This window comes from Gopherus flavomarginatus, chromosome 2, assembly GCF_025201925.1.
Source record: "Gopherus flavomarginatus isolate rGopFla2 chromosome 2, rGopFla2.mat.asm, whole genome shotgun sequence".
Taxonomy (NCBI): Eukaryota; Metazoa; Chordata; order Testudines; family Testudinidae; genus Gopherus; species Gopherus flavomarginatus.
The window spans coordinates 223,303,178-223,330,708 of record NC_066618.1 but is presented as its reverse complement, the minus strand read 5'-3'; the positions used below and the strand labels follow the sequence as shown (position 1 = coordinate 223,330,708).

At 44.9% G+C, this 27,531-nt stretch overlaps 1 protein-coding gene across 1 annotated transcript in view; it reads left to right on the top strand.

Annotated features, from left to right (window-relative positions):
• Positions 1–27,531, top strand: part of LOC127044711 (coiled-coil domain-containing protein 178-like) — a 268,745-nt gene that overhangs the window by 123,084 nt on the left and 118,130 nt on the right. Inside the window, exon 15 of the mRNA XM_050939779.1 lies at positions 19,968–20,113. Within this exon, the coding sequence (XP_050795736.1) occupies positions 19,968–20,113 (146 nt within the window). The remainder of the gene's footprint in view (positions 1–19,967; positions 20,114–27,531) is intronic.

Sequence of the window (27,531 nt, the reverse complement as noted above, 5' to 3'; positions counted from 1 at the left end):
AAGCTGTCTTTCACACCTTGGATATCAGGAGGGCATTAACCTGTTACTTGGACAGAACCAAACCATTCAGAAATCAAGTATCAGAGTGGTAGCCGTTTTAATCTGTATCCACAAAAACAACGAGGAGTCCAGTGGCACCTTAAAGACTAGCAGATTTATTTGGGCATAACCTTTCGTGGGTAAAAAACCCACTTCTTCAGATGTATGGAGTGAAAATTACAGATGTAGGCATAAATATACTGACACGTGAAGAGAAAGGAGTTCCTTACGAGTAGAGAACCAGGGCCACTTGACAGGGCCAGTTCAATCAATGTGATCCACTGCCAATAATTGATGAGGAGATGTCAATACTAAGAGAGGGAAAATTGCTTTCGTAGTGAGCCAGCCACTCCCAGTCCCTATTCAAGCCCAATTTAATGGTGTTGAATTGTAGCTCTGCGGTTTCTCTTTGAAGTCTGTTTTTGAAGTTTTTTTGTTGAAGTATGGCTACTTTTCAATCTGTTATAGAATGTTCAGGGAGACTGAAGTGTTCTCCTACTGGCTTTTGTATGTTGCCATTGCTGATGTCTGATTTGTGTTCATTTATTCTTTTACGTAGAGACTGTCCAGTTTGGCCAATGTACATGGCAGAGGGGCATTGCTGGCACATGATGGCATATATCACATTAGTAGATGTGCAGGTAAATGAGCCCCTGATGGTGTGGCCGATGTGGTTGGGTCCTCTGATGGTGTCGCTAGAGTAGATATGAGGACAGAGCAGGCAATGGAGTTTGTTACACGGATTGGTTTCTGAGTTAGTGTTTCTGTGGTGTGTAGTTGCTGGTGAGTATTTGCTCCAGGTTGGGTGGCTGTCTGTAAGCGAGGACTAGCCAGCCTCCCAAGGTCTGTGAGAGTGAGAGATCATTTTCCAGGATAGGTTGTAGATCGCTGATGATGTGCTGGAGAGATTTTAGCTGGAGGGTGTATGTGATGGCTAGTGGTGTTCTGTTATTTTCCTTGTTGGGTCTGTTCTGTAATAGGTGACTTCTGGGTATTCGTCTTGCTCTGTCAATCTGTTTCCTCACTTCCCCAGGTGGGTATTGTAGTTTTAAGAATGCTTTATAAAGATCTTGATAAAGAATGCTTGGTAAAGACCATTCAGAAAGTCTCCCAGTTGTTTGTTTCAAATGGGAATAGATTTAAAGGATCCGCAGTCTCCACCCAGAGACTCTTGAGATGGATCTCTGGATGTATTATTTCATATTATGACTGTGTCAACATTCAGCTTTCTTCTAGGGTGTTAGCCCATTCTGCAATGTCACATTCTACTTCTGTGTCATTACGCAAAGATGTCCCAGTTGCTGCAATTTGTAGAGCTGCAATTTGAACTTCAATACATACTTTTCCCACCCACTATGCTGTGGTTCATGCCTCTAGGTCAGATGCTGTAGTTGGCAATGCAATTATGTCTTCAGTATTACTCTGTTCTGAAGCATCCACCTACCTCTGGAGATACTGATTCAGAGTCACCTGAAGTGGAACACCCATTGGGACAATACTTGTGGAAGATGGAGAGGTTACTCACCTTGTGCAGTAACTGGAGGTTGTTGAGACGTGTGTCCCTATGGCTGCCCAACTATCCGTTCTCCTTCCTCTCTGCAGGACTTTGCAGTAGAGAGGGAACTAAGGGCAGTTCACCTGCACTGCCCTATATATCTTTGGTGCAGCACATGAGGATGTGTGGCGCACAAGGCTATGCAAGCACAGGCATGGACCAAAGAGACACTGCTGCCAAAAATTTCTGATCAAAGGCAAATGGGAGCACCCAAAGGGACACATATTGCAGTAACTGGAGTTCTTCACAAAATGAGCAACCTCTTCTTTCCAAACAAGCCAGCTGTATTCTAGCCTTGCAGGGCACAATGTATGATAATTAAAGTTGTTTCAGAGTAGCAACCATGTTAGTCTGTATGCGTGAAAAGAACAGGAATATTTGTGGCACCTTAGAGACTAAGAAATTTATTTGAGCATAAGCTTTCGTGGGCTAAAACCCACTTCATCGGATGCATAGAATGGAACACACAGAAAGAAGATATTTATACATACAGAGAACATGAAAAGGTGGGAGTAGCCATACCAAAGGTGGGAGTAGCCATACCAACTGTAAGAGACCAATCAGTTGAGATGAGCTATCATCAGCAGGAGAGAGAAAAAAACCTTTGAAGTGATATTCGAGACGACCCATAGAAGGTATGAGGATATTTTAACATGGGGAAATAGATTCAAGTAGTGTAATGACCCAACCATTCCCAGTCTCTGTTGAAACCTAAGTTAATTGTATCTAATTTGCATATTAATTCAAGTTCAGCAGTCTCTCTTTGGAGTCTGTTTTTGAAGTTTTTTTGTTGCAAAATTGCTACCTTCAAGTCTGTCACTGAGTGGTTAAAGAGGTTGAAGTGTTCTCCCACTGGTTTTTGAATGTTATGATTCCTGATGTCGGATTTGTGTCCATTTATCCTTTTGCATGGAGACTGTCCGGTTTGGCCAATGTATATGGCAGAGGGGCATTGCTGGCACATGATGGCATACAGCACGTTGGTAGATGTGCAGGTGAACAAGCCCTGGATGGCGTGGCTGATGTGATTAGGTCCTATGATGGTGTCACTTGAATAGATATGTGAACAGAGGTGGGATTGGGCTTTGTTGCAAGGATAGGTTCCTGGGTTAGTGTTTATGTTGTATGGTGTGTGGTTGCTGTTGAATATTTGCTTCAGGTTGAGGGGCTATCTGTAAGCAAGGACTGGTCTGTCTCCCAAAATCTTTGAGAGTGGATCATCTTTCGGGATAGGTTGTAGATCTTTGATGATGCACTGGAGAGGTTGGGGGCTGAAGGTGACGGCTAGTGGCGTTCTGTTATTTACTTTATTGGGCCTGTCCTATAGTAGGTGACTTCTTGGTACTCTTCTGGCTCTGTCAATCTGTTTTTTCACTTCAGCAGGTGGATGTTGTAGTTTTAAGAAAGCCTGATAGAGATTTTGTAGGTGTATGTCTCTGTCTGAGTGATTGTAGCAAATGCAGTTGTATCTTAGAGCTTGGCTGTAGACAATGGATCGTGTGGTGTGTCCTGGATGGATGCTGGAGGCATGTAGGTAAGTATCGCAGTCGGTAGGTTTCTGGTATAGGGTGGTGTTTATGTGACCATCACTTCTTAGCACAGTAGTGTCTAGGAAATGGACCGCTTGTATGGATTGGTCTAGGCTGAGGTTGATGGTGGGATGGAAGTAGTTAAAATCATGATGGAATTCCCCAAGGGCTTCTTTTCCATGGGTCCAGATAATGAAGATGTCATCAATGTAGCATAAGTAGAATAGGGGTGTTAGGGGACGAGAGCTAAGGAAGCGTTGTTCTAAGTCAGCCATAAAAATGTTGGCATACTGTGGGGCTTGTAGTCCATCTTTGTGTGGAATGTTGATGTAGAGGACTTCAACATCCATAGTGACCAGGATGCTGTTTTCTGGAAGATCATCGATGCATTGTAGTTTCCTCAGGAAGTCAGTGGTGTCTTGAAGATAGCTGGGAGTACTGGTAGCGTAGGGCCTGAGGAGAGAGTCCACATAGAAAATCCTGCTGTTAGGGTGCAATGCTTGAGATGATGAGGCATCCAGGATTTCCAGGTTTATGGATCTTGGGTAGCAAATAGAATACCCCTGGTCGGGGTTCTAGGCATGTGTCTGTAAAGATCTGTTCCTGTGCTTTTTCAGGGAGTTTCTTGAGCAGATGGTGTAGTTTCTTTTGGTAATCATCAGTGGGATCAGAGGATAATGGTCTGTAGAATGTGGAGTTAGAGAGCTGCCTAGCAGCCTCTTGTTCATATTCCAACTTATTCATGATGACAGCACCTCCTTTGTCAGCCTTTTTGATTATGATGTCAGAGTTGTTCCTGAGGCTGTTGGTGGTGTTGTGTTCAGCACAGCTGAGGTTATAGGGCAAATGATGCTGCTTTTCCACAATTTCAGTCCTTGCACATTGACAGAAGCAATCTATGTAGAAGTCCAGTTTGTTGTTTCGACCTTCAGGAAGAGTCCACGCAGAGTCCTTCTTTTTGTAGTGTTGGTAGGAAGGATTCTGTGGGTTAGTATGTTGTTCAGAGGTGTGTCCTGAGGAAACTACAGTCCATCGGTGATCTTCCAGAAAACACCATCCTGGCTCCAAAGAGAGACTGCTGAACTTGAATTAATATGCAAATTAGATACAATTAACTTAGGCTTGAACAGAGACTGGGAATCATTGGGTCATTACACTAATTCAATCTATTTCCCTATGTTAAAATATCCTCACATCTTCTATGGGTCATCTCAATGATCACTTCAAAGGTTTTTTTTCTCTCTCCTGCTGATGATAGCTCATCTCAATTGATTGGTCTCTTACAGTCGGTATGGCTATCCCCACCTTTTTATGTTCTCTGTATGTATAAATATCTTCTTTGTGTGTTCCATTCTATGCATCCGATGAAGTAGGTTTTAGCCCATGAAAGCTTATGCTCAGATAAATCTGTTAGTCTCTAAGGTGCCACAAGTACTCCTGTTCTAATTAAAGTTGTGTTATTTTTATGGAAAAGAAAAGCTATTTTGAGTCATTTTTAGAGGTTTCATTGGCTCCCTCTGAGTCTGGTACCGTGCCATCTCATGTTAATTGAGGGAGTTGGCTTTGTTGGTGGAGGGATATGAAAAATAGTCCTATCACATTTTTACAAAGTCTCTAAAACGCTCCTAAAATAGTGTATTTGTAATGTGTGGCATACTCAACATTATGAAACAGCTGGTCATGACTCCATAGTTAAGGCTGAGTTCGGATTTGCACTTGACACAGGACACAGGAATTTAACCTCTTTATTATGTATGAAAAATACAGCATATGCACCTCAAATTTACAGCACTTACTCTTTTTATATATTGAATGAATTTTCTGATTTATTTGCAAGTAAGATAATTAATTAGTCTGTATTAAAATTAATTTTTAAAATGGTTCCTTTACAAAATATATTCTCAACCTTTTCAGTTTTGTTTTCTTTTCTAATTTTTATTAGTAGAGGGATGCCTCTACCTCAGCATTCTTGCACTTGTTGTTTAACTCCAGCAGATGGCTGATAGTGAAGTGTACATGTGGATAGAAGTCACAGAATATGAGAACTCTGCCTTTAAAATAGTTCCTCAAATATCTAAAACAACCCTAAGTTAAATAAACTTGTTGTGTACAAGATCACACACACATTTTTAACGAATTAGGAGCTGTGTATTTAACCCTGAGAAATCCTATTACTTTCACCTAAATTTGTCATTTGAATATCATATGTAACAAGCTGTGCAATCTTCAGTTGAGTTGGAATGGTTCATATAACCCTATGGTGTTTTTTCAGGGGCGTGAGAGGGCAGGGTGGGGAAAGATTGACTGTTACCTAACCACCAGTAATTTGAGCAGACTGCCTTAATTGGCGTGGAGCTGTAGTCTCATCATTAGCATCATCCCAGGTATCAGCTGTTTGGCTGGAATATTAATATGATTGGCATTGTAATTAATAATGTCCTGTTACTTTTGAGGTTAGCAGCTAAACAAGATTACTACCTTCTCAAATAATTAAAATCTTCTAAGGAATTGTTAGTTTATTTGATGTTGTTTAATCAACCTGATAATCAGATTAATTTGATAATCCATTTTATTCAAATTTGATATGTTTATAAGTTTTGTTTTATGGTTTTGCTTAATTCTTAAGTTTAGCTAATAAAATGTATATAACTGGAAACTTGCGTGATTCATACATTTCTTTCCCAGATATCAGGGTTCCAAATCTGAGAAGTCCCTGTGGTAAATAAAGGGGATCAACCTAGCAGGTTGATCCATAGCAGGGGCAGTAGAATTGGGGTGGGGGCCAGAAGTGAGGGCTGGCTGCTGCAGTGCCCCCACAGTGGAAATGTTGTGGGAGGCTCTATTTCCATGTGAACTCCCGCATTCTGGGATAAGAGCCAAACCCAGAGGGGCTAGAGCAGCTGCTGCAGGCCCTGGATCAGGCCAGGGAGTGGGACCTAGAAGGATTGGAATGAACCCAGTAGCTGGTAGGAACATCCAGGACCCTTCTTTCCAGCCTGAAGCTGACAGCCTCCCCCTGCCGCCAAGTCTTAGTACCTCCCTTCACTCCTGCTCCTATCCCTGCAGATGGAGGGGGCTGTGAAGGGTATTTCCACACACCCTAATTTATAGAATTGCTGTATAGTCTTTCCATAACTTGTACCCAAATAGGGTTACTGTTGATTTTTGAGGAAAAGTTAATTTATGTATTGGTCATTTATTTCATTAAGCAGCATGGGTTTCAGAATCTTTGAGGGCCTAGTGAGTGCCTACCAGCCACTCAACCTAAAGGCTGACCTATTTCCCATAATAATGTCTATACTCCTCACATAAATCAATTGGATGAGAGAGACTGGACATATGTATCAAAAGTTATCATTGGTAGATTATTTGGCTCATCAGTCACTGGTCCTTAAAGGTTCTATGGCTACAGGTTTGCTTGGGTATCTGTACTTGAAAGGGTCCCCATGGCATTGCTGCCTCCAGCTTAATTGAGCACCAGGTCAGCACTGTCAGGGGAACTGAGGGAGGAGCACAGAGTGAGCTCTTAAAGCATAAAGACATTGAGACTCAGGGTCTGGGCTCCTACACACCCTCATCCTATTTTGTTATACTTCCTTTTCCAATCTACAACTAGCTATATAATAAGATTACAGAAATTTCACTCTGTGTGTCATTTTGAAACCTGAAGTATCTGTATAGTCCATGTGAAGAGAAGGAAGCATCTGTAAGAATAATTGAGAAGTCGTTTTCTTCAGAATGCCACCAGTTTGAATCATCACTGGGTTTCACACTCTGTCCAAGTTTTAAGTTGTCAATCATTTTGACTTTATACCCAGTGTATAGCTACAGTAAGACATGTATCTATGCCATGCCACGAGTCCTAGACCATTGTGATAGCACAGGTAGCTCAACCAATCATTAACCTTATTCTGCATTTAATTTGCATGCAGTAATTTCGTTGGTTGTATGAAGAAGACTGCAGAAATAGTGGATTACTTGGCCCAACTGCCAGACCTGTGCAACAGCACAGCCACCATACATGATAACCCCAAACACATAGTGCTTCACAGCAGCAAACATCTCTCCTTGGTCACACTCAGAAATCCAAACAACTTTCTCAGCACAACACAAAACCACATGGAAGTGAACCCAGTCACCATCACAACCAACACACACACACAACCCTCAAATAGAATTCTGATGCCTAGAATGTCTGTTGAGTCAGTCTGAAGCAATGGAAACAGCTGTAAGCATGGCTGAAAGCTCTTTTTGTTTAAAATATTTCCAGGGTCAGTCATCAGTGGAATTCATGGTCTGTTACTGTCCAGTTTCTAAGTTCTCAGCCATTTTGATTCTATCATTGTTGCACATATGACCTGAAGAATTACACCTATGCAACAGCACAGACTTTCAGCCACTTGTTTGCACCCTTCTACAATACCAGTTAAGGTTATGTTTTCTTCAAAGCTCCTTATTATAATATATTCCCCAGCAATATCCATCTGTAAGTGGGTAAAATTGGCAGACACTACTCTGATGTTCATAATTTAAAAAAAAAATTCCTTGGATTGTAGTCCAGGACAATTGCTTTGAAAATTTTACTAGTTGTGAAAATGTTTCTGCTAGTTTCCCAAAGTGTGCTTAACACTAGAGTTCATTTTCATTTTCTCCCCACTCTAATTCCAACTTCATTTTGATTTGTCTAAGGACAACAGTGGAAGTCTGTGGCAGAATTGGTAACAGAATCTGGATCTTCTGAGTCCTTGTCTCTTGGAGGGTGGCACTAACCCTTGAAGAAGGAGCAGGACCAGTGCACCCTGTGCCTGGTTTGCAGACCCCCACTTAGAGTTAACAGAGGGTACCTGGGCCTAGATGGAAGAGAGACCTGTTGAGTCAGAGCTGCAAGAAGCAGAAGTAGAATGACGATCCTGTGAGACAGAAGAGGAAGAACCCCTGGGAGTTGTAGCACAGAGTGTGCTGAGGAACTGTTTTTGTGTGTTTTGTCTGTATTGGAAAACAAAACAGCCTGGAAAGAGTCTCTGGTCGTGGCAGAGGGTTCTTAACAATTTGGGAGAAAGCCGTGTCTTGTGACCTTTGGTGGAGAATATGGGCAGGTGATTGGTCCCTAGAATAGGGAAGAAACTGGACTCCAAGCAGGTCTTGTGAACTCAGATTGTGGGTGCACTCTTGTCTGGGAAAATGGGGTATTGTCAAAGAAGATGGACAGACATCTGCCCAGAGATGTGTCAGGTATGCAAGGTGAGATTTGGGTCTACCCCACAGCAGGGGTTGAGCTGGGAGTATAGGAGCAGAGAGGTCAACTACATATTAGGGTACTGAAGGATCTTTTGTGACAGATGATTTTGGGAAGAGACTGTCTGGGTTTCCCAGCTCTGATACAATGGTAAGGTGTCATGAATCCAGAGCAGCAGTGTAGGGTAGAGAAAACCAACGGTTGATCAGAAAAGGGGTGGAGAGAGCTGAAGATTGCATGAAACGCCTGATAGGGGCTAAGAGGAAGCTTCCAGTCATCTTCAGAGCTTATTGGAACATCTTAAAAGAGAATTGACAAGAGCTGGAGGAAACCTCCCAGCAGAAGATCATCAATAAAACCTGAACAAGAATTAGCACAGTCTAGAGTTAGAGTGTGGAAAACAGCAATGCTTGAATCTGGAGCAGACCTTGGCCATGCTTCAGATTGAGAAGATTGTCAGGGAACAGGAAGCCATTGCACAGACTCAAGGATGGGCAATGGATGCCCAGACAGGACATCAGATCGAACAGTATACAGTGGGGACCCAGACGGACCTCATTAGCATGAGGTCAGGAGTGAAAGTAGTGGCCCTTTGAAGAAGGGAAGTTAAGGGACAGTTTTATGGCTCCCATCATGAGGACTGGAGGACTGCCAGAACAACTGGTAGCTGCAGAATGCATGCTACAGATGAGAAAGAGAGCAACTGGTGATTCAGGAAGAGAGAGGTTGCCCGATTCTGGTGGTTAATCAGCTTGAGAGAGAATTAGACCTTCTGCATACAGGTCCTCAAAGTCCCAGATTAGAAAATGAGGCTGTATTGACTGTGTCCTGGTGAAGGTAAGGACTGTAAGACTTGCCCTAAGTGTGGACAAGGCCTTCAAGGTGGGAGGAGAGTACCAGGGTGACATTGGCTCTTTAAGAGGGAGCAGGGCCAGTGCATTCTGTGCCTTGTTAAATGACCCTGTTAGGGAACCTGGGTCTAGAGGGAAGGGAGACCTGGTGAGTCAGTGCTCTGGAACTGCAAGAAGCAGGAGCAGCAGGAAGTTCCTGTGAGAAGTAAAGGGAGAGAAATAAACCTTGGGAGCTAAAGCTCGAGGTGGGCCGAGGAACTGTTTTTTGTTTGTTTTGCCTGTGTTGGAAAATAAAACTATCTGGAAAAAGAGTGGTTGTGGCAGTGGGTCTTTTGGGAGCCGGGGTGAAGGCCACTTTGTTACACGGTCCAGTGACTTAACCATACGACTGTCCTTTCTTTCTTTTTATTGTACCTCAAGGTCGTTTCCAATGGCATTTCTTTTTTGCCAGAAGATTCAAGGAGCTTCATGCCTTATCCCGCTAGGTACAGGGACTACCAAGATAAGGTTCCTTTCCTGAAAGGTTTTCCTGTATGTCATTTGAACCAGGAAGTAGCCTTTCCCACTCTTTTGTCCTAATCCACAAAATTCCAAGTAGGGTGAGCTACATTGCCTGGACATTAACAGCTGTCTGAATTTATCTTTGCTAAGAACTGAGAGATTCAAAGTGTTTATTCATATTGCATCAATGTCCTAATTTAGGAAAGTTAGGCAGCTTCCAATTAGTTTCAAAATGGATTGAGACGAAAGCACATATTTCTCCCCTCCTTTTCCACATGGATGGAGTCTTTGTGGGAAGAGAGATTGGAGTGTCTGGAATTCTGCAAGGCGGCCACCTAGACATCAACTCTCACATTCACCGAGAACTCTCCATTTGTTGTACAAACATAATTGGATGCAGCTTTTGTCAGAAAGATGAGGCTGGCAGCTGCTAAGACATTCATCCCCTCCTCCTGTAGGATTTTTTTATTGCTAATGGATGTCCCAAGCAATTAGACTGGTTGAAGAAGAAAAGTAAGAAAATGTATTTTCTTGTGATACCAATCTAGGCCCCCACCTTGGAAAGATTAATACAATACCCTTTTATAAAGTTTCATCTTGGTTTTACAATTGTTCAAGGTCGTTCTTTTTACCGGAACTGCTTTCCAAGTCTCAGCTGAATTCTGAGCTGGTAAGTCCTTTCAGTGTACTGAGGAGAGAAAGATAATGTGTCAAAAACCCTGTTATTTTTTTCTCAATTAGCTAGCAGGGAAGAACTATACCCAAGCAACTGGATTGGTATAGAAATTAATGAAGAAAGGAAGTTTAACAAGCATGGACAATATCCCCTAAAATCAGCAGTGATTTTATATTTACTTCTAGATCATAGACGAAAATTTTGAATAGTGTTGGCTGATCCCTGTAGAATGCTACTAAAAACACTCCCATTGCATGATGATTCCCCATTAACAATTACTTTTTGAGATGTCAGTTAACCAGGTTTTACTCCGTTTGGCATGTCTTTTGTTGATATTGCCCAGTGCTAATTTTTTAATCAGAATGGCATGCAATACTGTATCAAATGCCTTACAAAAATCTATGTTTACTAGATCTGTGTATCAGAGGGGTAGCTGTGTTAGTCTGGATCTGTAAAAGCAGCAAAGAATCCTGTGGCACCTTATAGACTAACAGACGTTTTGGAGCATGAGCTTTCGTGGGTGAATATCCACTTCTTCAGACGCATGTGGTGGAAATTTCCAGGGGCAGTATATATATGCTAGCAAGCAAGCTAAAGATAACGAGATCAGTTCAATCAGGGAGGATGAGGCCCTGTTCTAGCAGTTGAAGTGTGAAAACCAAGAGAGGAGAAACTGGTTCTGTAGTTGGCAAGCCATTCACAGTCTTTGTTCAATCCTGAGCTGATGATGTCAAATTTGCAGATGAACTGAAGCTCAGCAGTTTCTCTTTGAAGTCTGGTCCTGAAGTTTTTTTGTTGCAGGATGGCCACCTTAAGGTCTGCAATAGTGTGGCCAGGGAGGTTGAAGTGCTTCCCTACAGGTTTTTGTATATTGCCATTCCTAATGTCTGATTTGTGTCCATTTATCCTTTTCCGTAGAGACTGTCCAGTTTGGCCGATGTACATAGCAGAGGGGCATTGCTGGCATATGATGGCGTATATTACATTGGTGGATGTGCAGGTGAATGAACCAGTGACGGTGTGGCTGATCTGGTTAGGTCCTGTGATGGTGTCGCTGGTGTAGATATGTGGGCAGAGTTGGCATCGAGGTTTGTTGCATGGATTGGTTCCTGAGCTAGAGTTATTATGGTGCGGTGTGCAGTTACTGGTGAGAATATGTTTCAGGTTGGCAGGTTGTCTGTGGGCAAGGACTGGCCTGCCACCCAAGACCTGTGAAAGTGTGGGATCATTGTCCAGGATGGGTTGTAGATCCTTGATGATGCGTTGGAGGGGTTTTAGCTGGGGGCTGTATGTGATGGCCAGTGGAGTCCTGTTGGTTTCTTTCTTGGGTTTGTCTTGCAGTAGGAGGCTTCTGGGTACACGTCTGGCTCTGTTGATCTGTTTCCTTATTTCCCCGTGCGGGTATTGTAGTTTTGAGAATGCTTGGTGGAGATTTTGTAGGTGTTGGTCTCTGTCTGAGGGGTTAGAGCAGATGCGGTTGTACCTCAGTGCTTGGCTGTAGACAATGGATCGTGTGATGTGTCCGGGATGGAAGCTGGAGGCATGAAGGTAGGTATAGCGGTCGGTAGGTTTTCGATATAGGGTGGTGTTAATGTGACCATCACTTATTTGGACTGTGGTGTCAAGAAAGTGGACCTCCCATGTAGATTGGTCCAGGCTGAGGTTGATGGTGGGGTGGAAGCTGTTGAAATCATGGTGGAATTTTTCCAGAGTCTCCTTCCCATGGGTCCAGATGATGAAGATGTCATCAATGTAGCGTAGGTAGAGAAGGGGCGTGAGTGGACGAGAGCTGAGGAAGCGTTGTTCCAGGTCGGCCAATAAGATATTGGCATATTGTGGGGCCATGCGGGTGCCCATAGCAGTGCCACTGATCTGGAGATATATATTGTCATCAAATTTGAAATAGTTGTGTGTAAGTATAAAGGCACAGAGCTCAGCAGCCAGTTGTGCTGTGGCATCATCAGGGATAGTGTTCCTGACAGCTTGTATTCCATCTGTGTGGGGGATGTTTGTGTAGAGAGCCTCTACATCCATGGTGGCTAGGATGGTGTTTTCTGGGAGGTGACCAATGCATTGTAGTTTCCTCAGGAAATCAGTGGTGTCACGGAGATAGCTGGGAGTGCTGGTGGCATAGGGTCTGAGTAGAGAGTCCATATATCCAGACAGTCCTTCAGTGAGAGTGCCAATGCCTGAGATGATGGGGCGTCCAGGATTTCCGGGTTTGTGGATCTTGGGTAGTAGATAGAATAACCCTGGTCGGGGCTCTAGAGTTATGTTGATTTCTTCTGGTGTTAGTGTGGAGAGTGTCCTGAGTAGATGCTGTAGTTTCTTAGTGTATTCCTCAGTGGGATCTGAGGGAAGTGGCCTGTAGAATTTGATATTGGAGAGTTGTCTGGCGGCCTCCTTTTGGTAGTCAGACCTTTTCATGATGACAACGGCACCTCCTTTATCAGCCTCTTTGATGATAATGTCAGGGTGGTTTCTGAGGCTGTGGATGGCATTGCGTTCTGCACGACTTAGGTTGTGAGGCAAGCAATGTTGTTGTTCCACGATTTCTGCCTGTGCACGCCGGCGGAAGCATTCAATGTATAGGTCCAGATTGTCATTTCGACCCTCAGGAGGAGTCCATGTGGAGTTCTTCTGTGTATCAGGTCACTATTCAGTGTTGTCCTGGAAGTATTCTTTGAGTCGGAGACAGCGAAAGTAGGCTTCCAGATCGCCACAGAACTGTATCATGTTGGTGGGGGTGGCAGGGCAGAAAGAGAGTCCCCGAGATAGGACAGACTTTTCTTCTGGGCTGAGTGTGCAGTTGGATAGATTGACGATATTGCTGGGTGGGTTAGGGGTACCACGGTTGTGGCCCCATGTGGCAGGTAGGAGTTTAGACAGCTTACAGTCCTTTTTCCTTTGTAGAGAGGTGAAGTGAGTAATGTAGATCTCCTGTCTTATTCTAGTGAAGTCCGTTTGTATAGAAGTTTGGTTATTAATGAGAGTCTCCAGGTTGGAGAGCTCTTTTTTGTCCTACTGCAAGACAAACCCAAGAAAGAAACCAACAGGACTCCACTGGCCATAACATACAGCCCCCAGCTAAAACCCCTCCAACGCATCATCAAGGATCTACAACCCATCCTGGACAATGATCCCACACTTTCACAGGCCTTGGGTGGCAGGCCAGTCCTTGCCCACAGACAACCTGCCAACCTGAAACATATTCTCACCAGTAACTGCACACCGCACCATAATAACTCTAGCTCAGGAACCAATCCATGCAACAAACCTCGATGCCAACTCTGCCCACATATCTACACCAGCGACACCATCACAGGACCTAACCAGATCAGCCACACCATCACTGGTTCAATCACCTGCACATCCACCAATGTAATATACGCCATCATATGCCAGCAATGCCCCTCTGCTATGTACATCGGCCAAACTGGACAGTCCCTACGGAAAAGGATAAATGGACACAAATCAGACATTAGGAATGGCAATATACAAAAACCTGTAGGGAAGCACTTCAACCTCCCTGGCCACACTATTGCAGACCTTAAGGTGGCCATCCTGCAGCAAAAAAACTTCAGGACCAGACTTCAAAGAGAAACTGCTGAGCTTCAGTTCATCTGCAAATTTGACACCATCAGCTCAGGATTGAACAAAGACTGTGAATGGCTTGCCAACTACAGAACCAGTTTCTCCTCACTTGGATTTCACACCTCAACTGCTAGAACAGGGCCTCATCCTCCCTGATTGAATTGACCTCGTTATCTCTAGCTTGCTTGCTAGCATATATATACTGCCCCTGGAAATTTCCACCACATGCATCTGAAGAAGTGGGTATTCACCCACGAAAGCTCATGCTCCAAAACATCTGTTAGTCTATAAGGTGCCACAGGATTCTAGATCTATGTAGCTACATTTATCAACCAAATCTTATAATCTCATGAAACAAGGGTCGACAACCTTCAGCATGTGGCCCATCAGAGTAGTCCACTGGTGGGCCACAAGACATTTTGTTTACATTGACTGTCTGCAGGCACGGCTCCCCACAGCTCCCATTGGCCCACACCACTTCCTGCAGCTCCCACTGTCCGGGAAAGGTGAACCGCAGCCACTGGGAGCTGCAGGAGGACGTACCTGCAGATGGTCATCGTAAACAAACTGTCTCGCTGTCTGCAAGCAGATTACCCTCATGGGCCCGTGTGCTGAAGATTGCCGACCCCTGTCATAAAAGTATGAAATCAGGTTTGTTTGACAAGATCACCTGATTGTCTCCATATTTGGACAGAAGGGGGAAGCATCTGAAAAAGAGATTTGTGAAGCAGATTACTTGTAAATTCCTATGCTCCTTTCCTAAGCCCTATAGTTTGGGTGTTAGTGTGTTGGCTGGTGCACTTTTCTCTGGTGCTTTATAAAGGCTGTAATTTGTGTGTGTGTATGTGTGTAATCAAGAGGTATAGTTTCCTCCTCCTTAATTCAGCTCATTTACATTGCTATTTAGAGTCCATTAGTATGGATTACTAGAGCTACTCTTGTCATTTTTCCCTACATGTAAAATGGGTTTCTGTTAAAGTAGCTCCAGCCTCCCACTTGCTTATTGTTATTCTATAGCTCTCTTCTATTGGTGTAGTGGTTCTGGGGAAGTTGCACTCCTGCTTATACTGTGGGTATTAGCAGTATTGTTTGCTTGTGTCATGAACCTTTTTTAATTTTCTTCATCCAGTTGTCACCTGTGAAATGAGAAGGGGCCATTGCATTTCACCTGATTCTTCACCAGTTATGTAACTAAAATAGTCCTTGCCATAGTGCATGGATACAATGGAGATTTGAAAATCTATACATACTTTAATATCTATGGTGAATTACAAGTATTTTGTGAAAACAGTTGTTCCTATTTTAAGTTAAACAATTTGGTCTCAGTATGCATTTGAGAGGCAATGTATCTATAGATTAGAAAAGAGAATTGCTGTTCAGGATTTTTATTTTTTACTCTCAGTTGTCCCACTGCCTGTAATATGGAAGAAGTAACTTAAAACAATTCTTGTTTGAAAGTTTTGACTTATGTCTAAAGGCACCCGTATCTTTACACAAATAAATATACTGACTGTGATGGGTTGGAGAACAGAACCCCCTTTTGGTAGCTGCCACCTGATGTGCCAAGACTACTTCTGCCTCTGCTTTCCTGCCAGCTTGGGACCCCAATACTCTGTCTTGCTGAGTCAGACATGCCCATCTGCTCCAATAAAGACTCAGGTCTGAATTACTTGCCCCAAAGCTGCAGACTTAACTGAAAGGAGCTTACAGAAGGGTTCTTGTTTTTAACACTCAGATGCTCAGCTCCCAATGGGGTCTAAACCCAAATAAATCCGTTTTACCCTGTATAAAGGTTATACAGAGTAAGCTCATAAATTGTTCGCCCTCTATGACACTGATAGATAGAGATGCACAGCTGTTTGCCTCCCCCAGGTATTAATACATATGCTGGGTTAATTAATAAGTAAAAAGTGATTTTATTAAATACAGAAAGTAGGATTTAAGTGGTTCCAGGTGGTAACAGACAGAACAAAGTTAGTCACCAAGCAAAATAAAATAAAACATAGAAATCTATGTCTAATCAAACTGAATACAGATAATCTCACCCTTAGAGATACTTCAGTAATTTTTTTCCTCAGACTGGACACCTTCCAGGCCTGAACACAATTTTTTCCCCTGGTACAGCTCTTGTTCCTGCTCAGGTAGTAGCTAGGGGATTCCTCATGATGGCTCTCCCCTTTGTTTTGTTCCACCCATTTGTGTGTTTTTTGCATAAGGCAGAAATCCTGTGTCTCTCTCTGGGTTTCCACCCCTCCTTCTCAATGGAAAGACACCAGGTTAAAGATGAATTCCAGTTCAGGTGACATGATCACATGTCACTGTAAGACTTCAAGCCTTCATTCCTCTCAGCCTGACTCACAGGAAGGCCTGCCTGCAAACAGAGCCATCCACAGTCATTTGTCCTGGTTGATGGATGCCATCAAGATTCCAAACCACCATTACTGGCCCACACTTTGCATAATCACAATAGTCCTTCAGAGTTATATTTTATATTTCTAGTTTTAGATACAAGAGTGATATATTTATACAAATAGGATGACCACACTCAGTAGATTATAAACTTTGTAATGATACTTTACAGGAGACCTTTTGCATGAAGCATATTCCAGTTGCATTATATTCACTCATTAGCATATATTTATAAAATCATATAGAGTGCAATGTCAACTGATATCCAAAGGTACTGAGCACATATAGCTCCCACTGAAGCCAGTAGCTACAACTGCTCAGTACCCCTGAAAATCAGGTCTCTTCGATACTTGCCTAAGTGTGGAGTAGTTGCCTATTTTAAGGCACACACATTTTGGTTTTAACTTTTTGTGCCTTAGTTTCCTAATGTGTAAAATTGGGAGAATATTTTCTACCAAACTTCATGGAGCTGTTACAAGACTCCATTAACATTTGTTAGTATTTTGATAACGCAAGGTGAAAGTTGCTACATAGGATCCTGAGCCTGCATCCATTGAAATCATTGAGCACAGAACTGGGCCATGTGTGAAAAGTTTTGTTTATCTTTCACCTATTGATGTTTTTGTGTATGCAAGCCACTGTTTGTTTGAAGAGGACAACAGAATTATTTGAAGCTGTTTATTGTGTATATGAATGTAGAGATTAAGAAGGGATGTGTCTGTTAATGAAGAAGGTATTACACTGGTCTACAATTTTTGAGAAGTCGTCTGCTTCAGAGATAAAATGTGATATTTATTATGTATTTTGATCTGTTGAATTCAAATATGACAATTAAAACAACTGATTGGCTACTGTTTCTAAGATATTTAAGTTTTTACATTTTATGTCTATGTATATTGTGTAGATAGTAGAGTTTTAATCATAAATTGTAAACCTAGGTCTTTTCCTGTGTTTATGGTTGCTTTACATGCTAATATTTCACTTGTCCTGTTTATGTAAAAATCAGCAAAAGGGTTCTATAAATAAAATTTATTATGAAACAAAAGGCAAAAAACTATTATGTACATAGTTTAGTCCTATTCAGTGTCTACTCGGCGCTTCTTGGCTTGTCTCTTGTATTCATTAAATGGAGCATCTCTTGTCACTGTCCAGCAATAGTCTGAAAGCATTGATGGGCTCCATTTGCCCTGATAGCGTTTCTCCATTGTTGCAATGTCCTGTGAAATCGCTCGCCGTGCTCGTCGCTCACTGCTCCGCAGTTCGGTGGAAAAAAATCTAGATGAGAGTGCAAAAAATGTATCTTTAGTGACATGTTGCAACTAAGGCTTTTGTATGCCTTGAGGAGGTTTTCCATCAACAACCTGTAGTTGTCTGCCTTGCTGTTTCCGAGAAAATTTATTGCCACTAACTGGTAGGCTTTCCGTGCCGTCTTTTCCTTGCCACGCAGTGCATGGTCAAATGCATCATCTTGAAGAAGTTCACGAATCTGAGGACCAACAAAGACACTTTCCTTTATCTTAGCTTCACTTAACCTTGGAAATTTTCCATGGAGGTACTTGAAAGCTGCTTGTGTTTTGTCAATGGCCTTGACAAAGTTCTTCATCAGACCCAGCTTGATGTGTAAGGGTGGTAACAAAATCTTCCTTGATTCAACAAGTGGTGGATGCTGAACACTTTTCCTTTGAGGCTCCAATGACTGTTGGAGTGGCCAATCTTTCTTGATGTAGTGGGAATCTCTTGCACGACTATCCCATTCGCAGAGAAAACAGCAGTACTTTGTGTATCCAGTCTGCAGACCAAGCAAGAGAGCAATAACCTTCAAATCGCCACAAAGCTGCCACTGATGTTGGTCATAGTTTATGCACCTCAAAAGTTGTTTCATGTTGTCATAGGTTTCCTTCATATGGACTGCATGACCAACTGGAATTGATGGCAAAACATTGCCATTATGCAGCAAAACAGCTTTAAGACTCGTCTTCGATGAATCAATGAACAGTCTCCACTCATCTGGATCGTGAACGATGTTGAGGGCTGCCATCACAACATCGATGTTGTTGCAGGCTACAAGATCACCTTCCATGAAGAAGAATGGGACAAGATCCTTTTGACGGTCACGGAACATGGAAACCCTAACATCACCTGCCAGGAGATTCCACTGCTGTAGTCTGGAGCCCAACAGCTCTGCCTTACTCTTGGGTAGTTCCAAATCCCTGACAAGGTCATTCAGTTCACCTTGTGTTATGAGGTGTGGTTCAGAGAAGGAGGATGGGAGAAAATGTGGGTCCTGTGACATTGATGGTTCAGGACCAGAAGTTTCATCCTCTTCCTCTTCCTCGTCTGACTCAAGTTAGAATGATTCTGGTGCATCAGGAACCGGCAGTCCTTCTCCGTGGGGTACTGGGCGGATAGCTGATGGAATGTTTGGATAATGCACAGTCCACTTTTTCTTCTTTGACACACCTTTCCCAACTGGAGGCACCATGCAGAAGTAACAATTGCTGGTATGATCTGTTGGCTCTCTCCAAATCATTGGCACTGCAAGAGGCATAGATTTCCTTTTCCTGTTCAACCACTGGCGAAGATTTGTTGCACAAGCGGTGCAGCATATGTGTGGGGCCCACCTCTTGTCCTGATCTCCAATTTTGCAGCCAAAATAAAGGTGAGAGGCTTTCTTAACCATAGTAGTTATACTGTGCTTTTGTGATGCAAAAGTCACTTCACCACAAACATAGCAGAAGTTATCTGCACTGTTCACACAAGTACGAAGCATCTCTGCTCACTTTGGCTAAACAGAAATGTGTCCCTTTGCAAAATCAAACACTGACAAATAAGAGAGCACGACACTGTATCATTTCTAGAGCTGATATAGGGCAATTTGTTCAGCAGAGTGATGTAAGCTTCGTTATGATTGCATCATCCATGACTTCTAGGAATAACATGATGCAATTCATATAATGTATGACGCAATACCAACTTCAGATTGCAGCATTCATTGTTTTGCCTAAAAAGCAAGTACTGTCCAAACCCAGTCATAGATTTATTCATAGATCCAGTCAAAGATGTATTTTAGTCATTTCTGGTTTAAATTGAGATCCCTTCCCTTTATAACTCACTTATCCTCCAGCATTCCCAAGTCAAGGGTTGTATATACTGACCCAATAGCATATCTTGAAAACTAGAGCCAATCAACAATTTTAAGCATCATTTTCGTTCTCAGTGACCCAGAATTAGTAAAGTTGGACTACATTTATTTCAGAAGCATTTTGGCTGTAGAGCAGTGTTATTCAATATGCAGTTGTGAGGGTACAAACATTAATAGCAAGATTGTGCAACAAGTTGAGGAACAATAACTTAGATATGTAAAATTGTGCCCTTAAAGAAACAAAATTATTTCAATTGCATTAAGTACTTCAACAGCACTTCTGAAAACAGTTCTGTGTCTTCGGGTATGCAGTTTCATGCATCGTTGCCCATAATTGTGCACTTAAAATACAATATCTAGAAATCCAGCCCTCCCAAATATATATGCACACACACACACACACATACACTCACACATTTTCTTCTTTGTTTCCAGGAAAAATATTCAGATGTTACCAGTCGGCTAGATGAAACCACTCACATTATTGAAAATTTTCAAAACAGAATTCATGAATTAAATGAATTAGCAGAGACAAAGCAAAAACAAATTGAAACTACAGAGAAATCCCTCATAGAATTGAGGTAAGAATTTCCATTCCTATCAAAGTTTTTTAAAAGGTAGCTTTTATGTTATCTGTACAGTATTATTTATAGTAAATATAATGCAGTTTTTATCAATAATTTGAAAGTATTTTTGTTTGATTATACTTTGTGGGTTTTGTGCATTTGTAGAAGACATTCATGATGAATTGTCTGCCTGATAAATGGTATTTCAGGCATCAGGACTATTTTCCAAAATCTAATAAAATCCATGGTCAGTTGCATCTTTAATTAATGGAGGATTTCTTGTGTTCTGGTTTTTCTTTGTTTCAAGAAATGTGGACCTACACTTACTGTGACTGATGAGTCCTGAAAATAGTCTCCAAGGGCCCTATCCAGCTGAAAATACCTGTAGCCTTCTAGGCCACGCAGCCCTTGGAGGGCCATATATGATGATTGCACAGCAGGCTTACTCTTCTCCAGGATAAAGGTGAGCCTGCTGTGCAATGTCAAAGAGAAAATAGATGTGTGCTGTTGAATTGCAAAGTTACTTACAGGATGGGGAAGTCATGAAAAAAGAATTCTTCTTTGAGTGCTTGCTCATTTCAATTCCAATTAGGTGAGCGCACGCTGCATGCACAATCGTCGGAAGATTTTTACCCTAGCAACACTCGGTGGGGCGGCTGAGGCGCCCTTATGGCACTGGATATATGCCCCTGCCAACCCAGCGCCCCCTCAATTTCTTCTTACCGCACATGAGAGTTGTTGGAACTGTGGAGTGCGGCATAGCTGATCTCCACTTCCCTAGCTCTTTACTCGATTATACCTGTAGATAGTTGTTTGTTAGTAGTTTCTAGTTGTAGTTAATAGTAGTTAGTGTATATAGTAATTGGAGGTAAGGGGCTTCTCCCCTTCCCTCCCTCCCAGTACCGGGCCCATGCCTAGGTCTCCGGGCTTCAAATCCTGCTCGGCCTGCCTTAAGCCGATGCCTGCGAGAGACCCCCACGACTCCTGTCTGAAGTGCCTGGGGGAATCCCACCAATCAGATAAGTGCCACATTTGTAAGGCGTTCAAGCCTTGGACAAAAAAGGAGCAGGACTTTCATTTGAAGCAGCTCCTCATGGAAGCGGCAATTAGCCTGACGCCCTCTGCCCCGTGCCGAGACCTGGCGCCGTCGGTCCAAATTGCGCCTCCGGCACCGGATCGACCCGGCACGGCAAAGACTCCCAGCACCGGACGTCTCCAGTATCGTTACCAGCACGGCACCACTTGCTGTCTCCGGGAGCCAGGAAACAGCACAAGCAACCTGCTGCTCCTGTACAGTTGCCAGCACCACTTGTGCCTACCTTGGAGCAGCGTTCCATGCCGGACCGCCCCACGAATGTTCCAGCTCCGGCACCATCGATTCCAGTGCTGCAAGCGCAATTAAATCCGGTGCACATAAGCTTCCTGGTGCGCATCGTGGTCGAGCTTGGTCTGCCTTCCACCCCAGAGACTTTCTCCACTGCTTGCGACCTGATTGCGCTCACTGAGCTGGGACTGTCACAAACTTTGGTACTGCCAGTGCGGGCTGTTCCATCGATAGGGAAGCCCTCCATGATTCGCCCTCCATCACAGAGCAAGAAGGATCGGCACTAATCTCGGTCCCAGTCCAGGTCACGGTCCCGATCCAGGCACTGGTCTCCTCCACGACACCGCTCACAGTCCCGGCATTGATCACCATCTTGACGCTGGTCGTACTTGCGGTGCCGCTCCGCCTCAAAAAGATCTCCTTCCCAATACGGTCGGTACTGGTCCAGCTCCCAGCACTGATCCTGGAACTGGGTCTCCTCGGAGACGTTCCCGGTGCCTCTCTGCCCATAGATCTTCATCGAGGTCCAGATCTACCTCCCAGCACTAATACGACCGTCGGTCCCAGTCCAGATCACGGTACCACTCGAGATGGCGGCACCAATCTCCATCCCTGCGGTGCAAGCCAGCAACGCATGACAGTGCAACCCAGCATGAGCAGTCAGCTCCACTTTGGCCTTCCTGCCCCAACTCAAGGTCATCCCAAGTGGAGAGTGGCTACCGCGTCCATGACCAAGATGTGGATGGCGCTAGCCAATGGCACGACGAGGGACAAGATACTGCTCAGGGACCCCCAGAATAGTCATTTTGGACCCCTTGGGCATACCATCAGGCCCAAGGTACCCCATCGGGAGCTTCTCGTTCTGCCCACTTAGAACCTTGGGTGCTGGAGGCCACTGTCAGTTCCCCGCAACCCAGGGGGCTTGGAGGTGACGGCCCTACCCTCAGCTCAGGCCTATGCCCCTGGCGTGGAAGACCTAGGGCAGCTGGACCCCCTCCCAGCAGGACTTGCCCCAGGACCCTTTAGTCCTGGGTGTATCCTCCTGGTACGCCCCAGACAAGGCGGTGGCGGGCACGTCCTCCTCTGGCCCACCACCTATAGACCTCCATCCGCACCAAGACTCACTTCGTAGGGTTGCACAAAACGTGAACCTCCAGGTGGAGGAAGTGGTGGAGGTCGAGGATCCAGTGGTGGACATTTTATCTGCCGATACCCTCACACGTTTAGCCTTGCCCTTTATTAGGACCATCCAGGCTAATGCCAATTAAATCTGGCAGTCTCCAGCATCTATTCCTCCCACTGCCAAGGGAGTGGAGAGGAAGTACTTAGTCCCCTCCAAAGACTATGAGTACTTGTACATTCACCCCCAACCATGCTCCCTCGTTGTACAGTCCATTAAAGAGAGGGAAAGACATGGTCAACAAGCTCCCACTCCTAAATCCAAGGACGCTAGATTCCTGGATTTATTCAGGTGCAAGATCTGTTCAACTGGCGGCCTACAACTTAGGGTGGCTAACCAGCAGGCCCTCTTGAGCCATTATAATTATTATACCTGGAACTCGATGGGGAAGTTCAAAGAGCTGGTTCCTCAGGAGTCCAGGGAGGAGTTCGGGGCCTTACTAGAGGAGGGCAAGAAAGTAGCCAGGACCTCCTTGCAGGCTTCAATAGATGCAGCAGACTTGGTGGCTAGGACTCTAGCCTCGGGTGTAGCTATGCGCCATATCTCATGGCTGCAGGTGTCCCGTCATCCATCGGAGCTCCAACAAACAATTCAGGACCTGCCCTTTGATGGCCAGGGGTTATTTTCAGACAAAACTGACTCCAGATTCCGGAGGCTGAAGGATAACTGGGCCATCATGCGCTCATTGGGCATGCATACCCTGGTGACGCAATGTAGGCCCTTCCAATCCCAACCACAGTGCACCTACCCTAACCCCCAGCCGAGACAGGACTTTTCTAGAACACATGGTTGCGGTGGTAGGAGGAGGCAATCTGGTCCTCAGACAGGCCAGAACCAGGGCCCCCCCCAAACCATCGGCGGGGCCCAAACAAAACTTTTGAAGGTGCGTCCAAGGTTGGAGCACTAGTCTCCTTACAGAATCCTTCCCCACCTTTCACCAACCGCCTCTCCTCTTTCCTCCCTGCATGGTCCTGCATAACATAAGACTGCTGGGTCCTACGCACGGTGGAAAGTAGAAACTGACTTCAATTTGTTTTGTTCCCCCCTTCCCACCCTCCCCCCGTCTCTCTTCAGGGACCCCTCTCACGAGCAACTCCTTCTACAGGAGGTGCAGACGCTCCTAACTATCACAGCTATAGAGAAGGTTCCAAGGGATCTTATCAGCAGGGGTTTTACTCCCACTACTTCCTAATCCCCAAGGCAAAGGGGAGGTGTCATAACATTTCTTCCGAGATCTGGACCTTAGCGTCCAAAATATGGGTGTTAGCATGAAAACCTCCAAGCTTAGGTACCAGCTTGGACCTGGTATCGCTGCCACCAGCTAAGAATTATACAGTGCCTAGCTCACTGTGGTCTCCCCAAAACCTTCCCTGGGGGACCCCAAGACTCAGATTCCTTGAGTCTCACAACAAAGGGGAATAAACCATTTCCCTTCCCCCTCCTCCCCTCCAGGTGTTCCCTCCCTGGGTTCCTGGAGAGATATACAGAAGCAAGCTCCGTGAATCTAAACAAAGGAATTCTACCCTCCCTGTTTCCAGTCCTGGAAACACAAGTACCGAGAGAGCTAATCTCTCTTCCCCCTTACCCAGAGGGTATGCAAAGTCAGGCTTAGTAAATCTAACACAAAGAGATTTTCCCCCTGACTTCCTCCTCCCACCAATTCCCTGGTGAGCTGCAGACTCAATTCCCTGGAGTCCCCACTAAAGAAAAACTCCAACAGGTCTTAAAAAGAAAGCTTTATATAAAAAGAAAGAAAAAGGACATAATATATAGTCTCTGTATCAAGGTGACAATATACAGGGTCAATTGCTTAAAGGGAAAAAATGAATAAACAGCCTTATCCAAAAAGAATACAATTCAAAACACTCCAGCAACTACACACATGTAAATACAAAAGAAAACAATATAAACCTATTGTCTTACTATCCTTGTACTTACAACTTGGAAACAGAAGATTAGAAAGCCAGGAGATAGAAAAATCACTCTCAGAGCCGAGAGGGTCAGACCCAAGACAAAGAACAAAGAACTCACACCCAAAACTTCCCTCCCCCCAGATTTGAAAAAGTCTTGTTTCCTGATTGGTCCTCTGGTCAGGTGTTTCAGGTTACTGGTGTTACCCCTTTACAGGTAAAAGAACATTAACCCTTAGCTATCTGTTTATGACAGGAGGCTATGGCCCATTCTGGACCTGCATGGACTCAACAAATTTGTGGTAAAGTTGAAGTTCCACATGGTTTCCCTGGGGACCATTATCCCTTTCCTGGATCCTGGAGACTGGTATGCTGCCCTTGACCTGAGGGACACGTACTTCCACATAGCGATCTACCCGCTGCATAGGCTTCGCTTTGTGGTCAGTCAACGACACTTCCAGTTTACCGTCCTCCCCTTCGGCCTATCCACGACACCAAGAGTATTCACAAAGTGTATGGCTGTCATAGCTGCCTCGCTCCATCGATATCAGATCCAAGTGTTTCTGTACCTCGATGACTAGCTCGTTCGGGGTTGATCCGAGCTCCAGGTGCAATTCCATGTTCGGTTCACCGTGAACTTGTTCATACAGCTGGGCCTGCTGCTCAATGTCGAAAAGTCCACTTTGCAGCCAACCCAGAGAATAGATTTCATCGGAGCAGTCCTAGATTCAAATCTCGCCTGGGCATGCCTACCGCATCCCTGGTTCCAGTCCATGGCAAACATTATCCATAGCCTCTGAAGCTTCCCAACCTCGACAGCACGCACGTGCCTCGGTCTACTGGGACACATGGCGTCTTGCACCTTCGTGACCAGACATGCCAGACTATGCCTCCGTCCACTTCAGGCCTGCCTTTCATCAGTCTACCGTCCAAGCCGAGACAATCTAGACACGGTGCTCACGGTACCAATGGAAGTCTTAAGCTCCCTGGCTTGGTAGCTGAACCCCAACTTTGTATGCGGGGGGATGCCATTCCACGTCCCACAGCCCTCCCTAGTCCTAACCATGGATGCATCATCTCTGGGCTGGGGTGCTCACCTTGCGGACCTTTGCACACAGGGCTTTGGTCCACACAAGAGATAACCCTGCACATCAATGTATGGGAACTGAGAGCAGGACACATTGGCATGTCAGGTGTTCTGCAAACACCTTCAGGGCCATTGTGTCGCAGTCTTCACAGACAACACAATGGCCATGTTTTACATTAACAAGCAAGGAGGAGCGTGATCGTCCCCCCTCTGTCAGGAAGCCATTCACCTGTGGGAATTCTGCATAGCCCACTCGATCGACCTGGTGGCGTTGTTTCTCCCGGGAATCCAAAACACCTTGGCAGATTGCCTCAGCAGGTCCTTCCTGGCTCACGAGTGGTCGATTCGCCTGGACGTTATCCTTTCTGTTATCCGGAAGTGTGGGTTTCCCCACATTGACCTTTTCGCCTCTCATGAGAATCGGAAGTGCCAGGTGTTCCGCTCTCTCCAGAGGCGTTCCTCAGGCTCCCTGTCAGATGCTTTCCCAATGCCGTGGAAAGACCATTTGCTCTACACCTTTCCTACATTCCCATTGGTCCACAAGGTCCTTCTCAAATTGTGAAGAGACAAGGCCTGCTTAATCTTGATTGCTCCGGCATGGCTCAGGCAACATTGGTACACCACTCTCCTCGATCTGTCGGTGACCACACCAATTCCATTCCCAGACCTGATCACTCAGGAGCACGACTGACTGTGTCATCTGGACCTGCAATCCCTCCATCTCACAGCATGGATGCTGCATGGCTAACTCCATCTGAGCTGCGTTGCTCCCCCTCGGTGCAGCACGTACCCTTCGGTAGCAGAAAGTTCTCTACTAGGTCCACGTATCTGGCCAAGTGGAAGCGTTTCTCCTGCTGGTGTGCCCTGAGCAACACTGCCCCTCTGGAGGTGCCAGTACCTACCATCCTAGATTATCTCTTGTCCTTGAAACAGCAAGGCCTAGCATTTCATCCATCAGAGTACACCTAGCAGCAATTTCGGACTTCCAACTGGGTGAAAATGGGCGCTCAGTTTTCTCCAATCCAATGGTCAGCAAGTTCTTCAAGGGATTGGAACGTCTGTACCCGCAAATTCGGCATCCGGCCACCAACGTGGGACTTCAGCCTAGTCCTATCCAAGTTTATGGGTGCCCCGTTCGAGCCGATGGTCACTTGCTTGCTTCTGTCCCTTTCCTGGAAAACAGCTTTCCTCATCGCTATCACCTCGGCGAGACGCGTGTCGGAACTTCAAACTCTCACGTCGGACCCACTGTATACAGCTGCGACCACACCTTGCCTTCCTTCCTAAGGTGGTTTCTGCCTTCCATGTCAACCAAGACATCTTCCTTCTGGTCTTCTACCCGAAGCCGCACACTTCTCGAGGAGAGCAACAGCTGCATTCCCTAGATGTTTGCAGGGCCCTTGCCTTTTACATCGAACGAACGAAACCCTTTAGGAGGACGACCCAGCTGTTCATAGCAGTGGCAGACCGGATGAATGGCCTCCTGGTCTCCATGCAGTGCATTTCATCCTCGATTATATCATGCATCCGTGCATGCTATGATTTGACTGATGTCCCAACTATGCACCTTACTGCCCATTCTACTAGGGCTCAAGCTTCATTCTCTGCCTTCCTGGCTCATGTGCCCATACAGGAGATCTGTAGGGCAGCAACTTGGTCGTCAGTACATACCTTTGCTTCCCACTACGTGACAGTGCAGCAGTCCAGGAGTGATGCTGCATTTGGTTCAGCGGTCCTTCACTCCGCGACATCTCACTCCGACCCCACCGCCTAGGTAAGGCTTGGGAGTCACCTAATTGGAAGAAGAAAAGATGGTTACTCACCTTTGTAATTGTTGTTCTTCGAGATGTGTTGCTCATATCCATTCCAAACCCGCCCTCCTTCCCCTCTGTCAGAGTAGCCGGCAAGAAGGAACTGGGGGCGCGTGCTGGG